At 36.2% G+C, this 9,989-nt stretch overlaps 1 protein-coding gene across 1 annotated transcript; it reads left to right on the top strand.

Moving 5' to 3' along the window:
• Nucleotides 1-96: 96 nt before the first annotated feature.
• On the top strand, nt 97-8,741 carry ccni (cyclin I). The gene is made up of 7 exons (XM_048167006.1): nt 97-342; nt 1,091-1,247; nt 2,649-2,783; nt 3,780-3,854; nt 4,491-4,631; nt 5,295-5,528; nt 7,406-8,741. The coding sequence occupies exons 2-7, from the start codon at nt 1,134-1,136 to the stop codon at nt 7,802-7,804; spliced, it is 1,098 nt and encodes a 365-aa protein (XP_048022963.1). The 5' UTR covers nt 97-342; nt 1,091-1,133; the 3' UTR covers nt 7,805-8,741.
• The last annotated feature ends 1,248 nt before the right edge of the window (nt 8,742-9,989 follow it).

Raw genomic sequence — 9,989 nt, 5'->3', positions numbered from 1 at the left:
TGCTCTCTAGTATTTTTAACTGTATAATTTTTCTTTTTTTTTTTACTTTGTTTATAAGAAAGTGTTTTCGGTGGCGGTTCTGAGGAGGTAGGCGGAAGGTTCTCCTTCCCTTCTCAGTCTCCTCCTCGGAAGTAGACGTTCGTGTCTATATTCCGTTCATTTTATTTTTAATATCAGTTTAGAAAGATCCCTTTTAGATTTTTAAAACCCCCACCAAATTTCACAGCAAGCATGGAGGCGAAGCTGGACGCTTAAAAAGATGACGGATTCCGATTTGCTCCTTTATTTTACCTCAGTTTAATGGACCGGATGATCTGCGTTTCCCACAGCCTTGCAGGGGAGGTAAAAATATAACCATTTCTAATAGCTTTTATAAACAGATATCATCATTTTGCTTGATTAAACCAGCATTAATATATATAAATATACCTATAATGGCTAAATTTATATTTTTGGTGAAGCTAGGTGTGTGGGTTTGCATGTATACAGGTCTATTACGGTGTAGCTAGTCAGCTAACACCTATCTAATGTAAACTGCGTCAACACTAGTGACATTTCATACTGAGCTGGTGATTTTGTGTTTAAAGTAATTGTTTACTCTGAATAGTATGGGTGTTGTACTGTTATACACCAGTATTGCATCTGTAATATAGAATGTTGAATCAATCATTAACGTTAGTTGTCCTTAATTTAAATGGCAGGTGAACCAACTATCATAATCAATTCAGGGCTGATTTATCATCATAAATGATTTTTTTCTTTTTAACGTAAATATTTCTTGATTTTGTGTTCATTGTTGAATAAATATTACATTAAAATGCTTATATTTTAATCATAACAATATGTAACTAACAATAGGAATAACAATGATAGCAATAAGTATATGTATAATTATTTATGTATGATGAATGTTATTAAAATGTAATTACAATTAAAAATACCAATAATAAACATTTATGTATCCTAGACTGTCTTTTTAAATGTGGTGTAAAATAGACTTAATAATAAAATGATTCCCAAGACAAGCCCAGACATTCCTTGTAATTTATGTCCGATTATATTTTTAATGTTTTATGTGTTCTGTGCTCAGGTAGCTGTATCCAGTGGGGAGGTAGGCTTTTCCAGGGTGTGTGATGAAGTTCACCCAGCCCTTGGAAAGCCGGAAGCTGTCATCTCTTCTAGAGAAGGCAGTTTCTAGGGAAGCCAAACTATGGAAGGTTTACGTGCCAAAGAAACCTACCAACCAGGTGAGTCTGTCAGCTGATATATCTGGTTTAGATATGACAAAACATTGTTATAGGTGGAGGCAGATATAGTTATGCAGATAATTTAAGGAAGTTTCAATGTAAATAGTTATGTTGCAATGTATCATCATCATTATCATGTATTGTAATTTGGATGCCTGAATTTCAGAAGATCCATTAAAGGATTAGTTCACTTCAGAATTAAAATTTCCTAATAATTTAGTCACCCCCATGTTTCTTTCTTTCTTCAGTTGAAAAGAAATTAAGGTTTTTGAGGAAAACATTCCAGGATTTTTCTCCATATAGTGGACTTCAACGGCTACCAATGGGTTGAAGGTCCAAACTGCAGTTTCAGCAACAAATGCTCATCGTGCATTGCTCTTCAATGCGCCACGCATTACGTAATCATGTTGGAAAGCTCACGCGTGATGTAGGTGGAAGTACTGTGGCGAAAAACTCAATCTTATTTTCTCCTCCAACTTCAAAATCGTCCGACATTGTTGTTTTATCTTTTTTTGGTAAAGGCCGTTTGACTTGCATGTTTGCTTTGTAAACACTTGCTTGGTACTTCCGCCTATGTCATGCATGACCTTTCCAACATGATTACGTAATGCGTAGCGCATCGCAGAGCTGGTGCAAGATGAGCATTTGTGGTTAAAAATATATATATATATATATATATATATATATATATATATATATATATATATATATAGAAGAGCAATATATATATATATATATAGATGGATAGATATATAGATATATAAAATATTTTAAGAAAATGACAGATCGTTTTGCTAGATAATACCCTTATTCCTCGTCTGGGATCGTGTAGAGCTCTTTGAAGCTGCACTGAAACTGACATTTGGACCTTCAACCCGGTGAACCCCAGTGAAGTCCACTATATGGAGAAAAATCCTGGAATGTTTTCCTCAAAAACCTTAATTTCTTTTCGACTGAAGAAAGAAAGACATAAACATTTTGAATGACGTGAGGGTGAGTAAATTTTAATTCTAAATTGAAATAATCCTTTAAGATGCTGCAGTATGTATTTATGATTTGCTTTATACATCCAGAATTTTGTAGACACACACAGACACTGGAATGCAGTTTTATGAGGCTGTTATCTCCAGATACTAATGTCTGGTGTTACTATATATGGTGTGTTTGTGTCTGTTACGTGCGTATGTGACTCTGTCAAAGGTTTGTTACCCAAACTGATCCTGATGGGAACTGTGGCAGTTTTATTATGCATGCATTCAGATTTTCATTTAGTTTGAGGTAGTAATTAATAATAAATATCTATGCATCTGAGTCTACAGTTAGACTATAAAAATAGGTTTGATTTGGATTTGACAGTATGGGTTGTTTTGTGTGTGATTGAGTATGTTTTTCATTCTTTAGGATACAGATATTTCCCCTGAAAAGCGTGATGAGGCCGTCCGGTGGTTGAGGGATGTGCATTCCCAGCTGAAGCTCTATCCAGAGACCCTCTGCCTGGCCATCGGCATCCTGGATCGCTTCCTCTCTGCCATTAAGGTAATGTTTAAAAACGTCTGACTGGTCAAGGTCTCCTGTCCCAGTCAATGATTGCGGTTTTATGGCATTTTCCATTATACAGCTGTCCATAACAGGTTTTAGCTGTGTGTTGGCTGGTCTAATTGCAGCCCATAAGAGATACTTCACATAATAACACCTATTTTTAAAGCCAATTATAATAATGTTCTCGATTTCTCTTCTACGTTTCACCAGTTTTAAAGCTTGCGTACTAATTTAGCTCATTCGTAGCATTGTGTGCGGCAAATATTGTGGCTCTTATGATAAATTTCACATGATATTCCATGTTTGTAAGGTGTTTAGAATAAAAACATCTGCTAAATGCAGAAATGTGTCGGGTGCATTTAAATTTATGCATGTATTAAATTTATGCAGTGTAATTTATATATTTAAATTTGTGCATGTATGCATTTTATGCATAATGTATGCATTTAAATTTGTGCATTATATGCATTTTAACTTATGCGCTTAAAGTTATCATTTTGGTATGATTAGCATAATTGCCTTTAAGATCATGTTACTTTGTGTGCAGTGAACATTATTTCACTCTATTATAGAACTTTTTCTGTTATGTAATAGTAATCTTTACAGATAAAAGTTGGGTAACTATTTAGCTAAAGTGATTTTATTATATAACACTGAATATATTTTTGCTCTCTTTGTGCCATTTTCTTTTAGAACATCAGAAAACGTTCCTGAACATTCAAGGGCTGCAGAGACAATTTTAGATATTTTTTATTTATTTTTTTGTAGAGATAGTGAAACTGCTTTAGATGCATCTACATGGCAGTCATTGCAGATCTGATTAGTTTTTGAGCTTTGGCATTCAAGTGAACAGGAAATAAACAAGTTCATATGTGTGAGAGAAACATTTGCCATTACCTCTTGTGACCAACTCTGCTTACACAATAAGCTGTGACCAGGATGCATTATTGCAACATCGTCACTGATCAATCTCTCTCTTTTTCTCTTTTTCAGGCCCGTCCTAAGTATCTGCGCTGTATCGCCATCTCTTGTTTCTTCCTGGCTGTTAAGACCAGTGAGGAAGATGAGGTGAATACAATATTAATATGCCACAATCAGCTACAATCAGTCACAAATAGGATATGTCTATTATTCTGTGAGGCAACAGAGCTGATGTGTGGTCAACATCGGTCATCATGACTCTCTGTGGCTTTATCTATTTGTGTAGCATAAGTTAAATTCTGCTGTGGGAAACAGTGATCCTGGATGGAACATCTCAGATGTCACAAGGGAGTCAGACAAATCCCTTTCAAGTCTAAAATCAGTCCCAGTTTGATGACCTTTCAGTAAAAACTGTCCTTTACCGAGGCTGAAAGATGAAAACATTGCCTTCAGCTGCTTGATGAAAGTACAGTCAGTGAGACATTATCTGTAGGAACAGAACTGAGATTTCTGTGCTTGTTTCTACTTAAAATGCCAAAGATGGACTAATATTTAATCCGATTAATTCTGGCAGCCCTTTAAAGTCATTTCTGGCTAGAACTGACCATGTGATGTGGCTTAAACTTAGTGAAGCAATTACTATAATTTAGTTCAAAGTTATGTCATTATTACATTTCAAGCATTTTTTTTTTTTTTTTTCAGCGTATGTTTGTGTTTTTAATAATTCTGTGTGTGTCAGTGGATGTCTCTGTGTGCGTAACCTTATAATTTGTGTTTTTGCAGCGGATCCCGTCTCTGAGAGAGCTGGCATCCAGCAGCAAATGTGGCTGTTCTCCGTCGGAGATCTTGCGGATGGAGAGGATTGTTCTGGATAAGCTGAACTGGGACCTGCACTTCACCACCGCACTGGACTTCCTTTACATCGTGAGTACACTTCCACACATGCACACACACACACACACACACACACACACACACACACAAAAGATGCCACCAATTTTGCAGCTTTATGTACAAATGCCAAACTCTGCCTCATACATATTCTGGGCTCTCTGACAGGTTCTGTAATTGTATGGAAGTCTGGCTAAGTTCCTCCCCAGATAGCACACGTACGTCTCTAAGATGTGTTATGTAGCGCTTCATCAAAACGTCTGCTTAAAAAAAACAGTTTCGCATGCATTCAAAATCATAAATATTTTAAGGACATTTTCTATGTCTATTTAACATTTGACAGCAACTTTTGTAGTTTACACAAGAGACGTAAACTTTGAAACCAGTTTTCAAAAGTGTGTGTCGTGTAAACGGCCCCTAAATCAGCCATCCAGAAATGTTGAACAACTTTAAAGCTCTTTGGCTGTGAAAATTAGATAGATGTTGCTGCTAGTAGTGAGAGAAACTAATTTAAATGGCCTAAATTTACTTCCTCATGTGGGTGTTGAGGAAGGATCCTCTTTGTTGGCATATTGAGGCTGCTGTTAATAGCCAGCTCTTCATGTGGGTGCTGAAGGACTGCCAATTCATTTGAAGTGCTGAGATCCAAAAATATTGATTCATAATCATTTTTATCTACCCTTTCTCTCTCTGTAGTTCCATGCGATGGTTCTGAGCTGCAAGTCCGGGCGACTGAACGTGGCGTTGTCGGGTCTGAACCCGTCACAGCATGTGGCTCTGCTCACCCAGCAGCTCTTCCACTGTCTGACCCACAATGCACTGCTGCAAGTGCGCGGCTCATTGCTGTCCCTCGGCCTCATCACGCTTGAGCTGGAGAAACTCTGTCCTGATTGGCTCGCTCTCACTGTCGACCTGCTGCACAAATTGCAGGTAAGAACTGATGAAGTTCAGTGGCTCCAAATTGTGTTTGATTAAATTATAAAGTATGAATCATTTAAACTAAACTCTTCCAGAATGTCAAATGTTAGTGAAACTTGTCCAAAGGGTCCAACTAGTCCTGACATGTTTTCCTTGTGCATCTCTGGAAATACTTAGAGAGTGCTTTTTTTAAACCTGACATATGACATAATTGTCAGAAATTTCTAATGTTTTGGAATGAAGAAGATTATTTGATCCTTTAGGCAACATCTAAAAAACAACAACATGTTTTTTGTAGAGTGTCATTTTTGATACCAGGATTTTATGGCTCATATAGTATGATATAGGACAAAATAGAGCTCATAATCAAGTATGAAAAAACACTAGAGGCCCAAACTTATGCAGTTTGGTGCAGATGTTATTTATATGGCCAAAACATAAGATGAATTTGTTAGCTTGTAACATAATTCAATGAGATTTTTATACCAGTATAGCAGACTACTTGCATAAAATGCATATAAATATCAGTCGTCACTCTATATCTCTCCCAGTGATGTCTTAAGATGGCATTTAAATGCTTAGTTTTATTAGCAAAGCTCTGTAGTTTTTATTGCGAGGGATATAAAATGTATAATATAATGCAATGCAATACCATGATGGTTGAGAGGTGAACAAATAAACCTTCCTCAAAAGCCTGATGGATCATATTTGATGCATTTTAACATTTTTCTAAAAAATGATGCATGGATATTAATCTAGTAAACCCAAGTTGCTTCAGTCCAGTAAATGTTCATCTTGAAATATTAACAATAACAATATAAAAGTTGTTTACTTTATAAAACACATTAAAGATTTCAATGCAAAAAGACAACCTGAAGGGGGACGGTTTTACAGTTATACTAGAAAACCTTTTTCTTGCTGAAAAAGTTTAAACTGTCAATCATATGACAGAGGACATTTGATCATGTTGATCATTTAGTGGCCTTGCTTATTTGATACAGTGGGTTTTTAGGGTTAAAAGAGTAAATGGGTATTGGACATTGTTTGTAAAATGAAAAGATGTGGATTAAGAGATTTTTGAAGGTGAAGATCAGGAGAAAATCAGATCCAAACATTTCCATTAAGTAAACACATGAAGTGGTCAGATTGATCTGTGGCGACCTAAACAACTAAATCAAGTTTAGTGTCAGTCACGTTTTGCAACGACCCAATTATCTCATTATTCCTCTCTTACAGGGGCTCTTTTCATCCGTGATGTCGGGATGAACTCATCTAGACCGTCTATACATTAGAGCCGCACTAGCGTGTATAATCCGTCTCACATGCTTGGGTTTCTGTAGGCTCTTAAACCCTTATCACAACTCAGAAGAGGCCCGGTCATTCACTTCTCCAAAGCAAACTCCGTTATCTATGCCAGCAGCAACCTCAAAGCGAAACAAAAAATAAAGACCTTTAAAAGTCCCTTGCATTACTGTAATAACTGTCATACATTTACAAACTCATGAAGAAATTCCCAAAGTTCAAGGTGACTGTTTCATGCAGCTTTTATTGTGAAATATTATTTCTATTTAAAGCTGAATTTTCAGCATCGTTACTCCAGTCTTCAGTGTCACATGATCCTTCAGAAATCATTCTAATATGCTGATTTGCTGCTCAAGAAACATTTCTGATTATTATTAATGTTTAAAAACAGCATTTTATTGGAAATAGAACTTTTGTAACCCTATAAATCTTTACTCTAACTTTTGATCAATTTAATTTTTCCTTGTTGAATAAAAGATGTACTAACCCCAAACTTCTGAACAATAGTGTACGTGATATTGTATGTGCAAGCACACTTTCACTTGTTGTAGATCTAATACCTTATATTTTTTCGCTTCCTCTTTCAGATCGACAGTTCTCAGCTGATCGGCTGTCGAGAGCTGGTTGCACGTTGCCTGTCCACACACATGGCTTCCCTGCCTCCTAACACTGTGTACATCTGCCATCCCCTGCTGAACACCTCGGGGCCTCGGGACAGGGGAGTCCTGCCCGCCTGGCAAGTCTCCCCTGCTCCGACAGCACCCTCTGACCCCAACACCACCCACAACCGCTCGAGCAAGTCCTCGGCCAAGCGGAAGGTGGAGCACATGGAGGTGGACGAGTATTTCGATGGGATCAAGCGCCTGTACAACGAGGAGAGTCCCCAGGAGGGGGCGCTCTCGTGCACGGGCGAAACGGTGGGAGGAGTGCAGCAGAATGCTGGCTCCTCCCCCTGCCCACCTCTCCAACCGGTCAGAGAAACCTAGAGGAAGAAAAACGCCTAAACAATCACACAACCACAGCAACCGTGTCCATCAGTTCACCTCAGAGCAAGAGAGAGGCCAAAAATACTAACAAAAAAACATTCTGTGCATGATGCCATTTCATAACCGTTCACTGAGCGTAAACATAAAAAGGCTTTGAAAAAGCAGAAAAAAAATCTATATATAAAGGAAAAACGTTTGCAAAAAAAGTAGGAATGTTCTTCCCTCCATCTGTGGAAACTGGTATTGTTCCTGTTCGTCTCTTTTTATATGTATTTTCTGTATTTCATCTATAACTTTCACTGTTCTTTTCTGCCTTTTTATTTGTCAAACACAGCCCTCAACATTTCTGAGTGCTCTTAAGTGTGTGTGTGTGTGTGTGTATATATATATATATATATATATATATATATATATATATATATATATATATATATATATATATATATATATATATATATATATATATAATCTGAAGGCTGAAAGAGTGGCATTTCTGAAGATGTATATTAGTTTTGTACAAATGTACACTCTCATTCACAGCTGGGTCTAGTTGCTCGTTGTGATGTGTGTGTGATCATAGATTGTGTGTGTGAGCATCTGAAGGGTGATAATGTCCCTATCACTTCTTAAACTGAGCATTAACGATGAACTGGTGTTAACCGTGACATTAGCTCACACATGCCGTGACTTGGTTAGTTGAACTGTTTGTCGCTTGTTCTAAACCTAGTAATGTAACTGTTATATTGAGTAGAATAAAATGCTTAAGATTCTGAACTAACTTACAAAGCTTTAGGCCTTCACCATTCCTTTGCTGATCATCATAACCTTCATGCGCTGTTCCTGCCGAAAGCTTTCTCTCCTGCTCTGAGGTGCTGATGACGGTCCGGGCCGCTGCTGAGAAACCTCCCAACGCTCAAATAAATGAAAATGTACTGAACTGCTGATGTCTCTGATGGGTTTTTTTTTTCTGAGTTTGTGTGTGTGTTTGGAGTAATTCTGTACTTTTAACAATGAAAAATATTTTTTTACTGTCAAGCTCATTGTACTCACTAACAGAGAGAACTTAAAAGGTCATGATTGATACACGGGTCATGTTTTTTACATAATCTATTGTGTTCTGTATGTGATTTGTGACCCTGGACCACAAAACCAGTCATAAGGGTCATAATATTTTTTAAATTGAGATCTATACATCTGAAAGCTGAATAAATAAGCTTTCCATTGATGTATGGTTTGTTAGGATAGGACAGTATTTGAAAATCTGGAATGTGAGGGTGCAAAAAAAAAAAACAAAATATTGAGAAAATCACTTTTGAAGTTGTCAAATGAAGTCCTTAGCAATGCATATCCATTCACAAAAATAATTTTTTTGAAATATTTACGGTAGGAAATTTACAAAATATCTTCATGGAACATGATCTTTACTTAATATCCTAATGATTTTTGTCATAAAAGAAAAATCGATAATTTTGACCCATATAAATATACCTGTGCGACTTATGACTGGTTTTGTGGTCCAGGGTCACGTTTGTGTGCTTTAGCTAATGGATGAGTTGCTGAAGAAAATGTGTATTGAGATTCTAAAGTCTAAAATGCCAGGTAAGTGTAATTATAAATTATTTATTCAGATAGGAATGTATTAAATTACTAGAACTTCAATGTTTCATATAATAAGCTCAAGCAGAAGTAAAATAATTTGCAAGAGAGAGTAGTGACATGTTCCTGCTTATTGCATAAAATAATAATAAAAAAAACAGGATCTTTTTCCATTATTAACTTAATTTGTCTTGATTTTTAGTGCATGAATGTTTTAGTGAATGCAGTCAGTTCTCCTCAAGTTCACACAGAAGAGGAACCACAGGTTCAATGCAATAACAATGAATGTTCACCCACAACTGTCAATGCTTTTTGTCTTCATTTTATATTTTAATAAATCAAAACAACCATTTTATTCTGTGAAATGTTATTTATAATGTATTTTTTAAATAAATGCTACTTGGTTGGATATTTTGTTACCTAAAGTAATGAAATTCATACATTTTTCACCATTCTCAAGTGTCCAAATGCTTTTAGGTAGCACTGCAACAAATAAATAAAAAAATGTATACTTGTTTGTCGATTTAAAAAAACATTTAATGAAGTTCTCATAATATTTCACAATATATAGGCTACAGTATATTTTAGC

Source organism: Megalobrama amblycephala, linkage group LG18 (assembly GCF_018812025.1).
Source record: "Megalobrama amblycephala isolate DHTTF-2021 linkage group LG18, ASM1881202v1, whole genome shotgun sequence".
Taxonomy (NCBI): Eukaryota; Metazoa; Chordata; class Actinopteri; order Cypriniformes; family Xenocyprididae; genus Megalobrama; species Megalobrama amblycephala.
The sequence above is the reverse complement of the archived record's forward strand: the minus strand, read 5'-3'. Positions and strand labels throughout refer to the sequence as shown.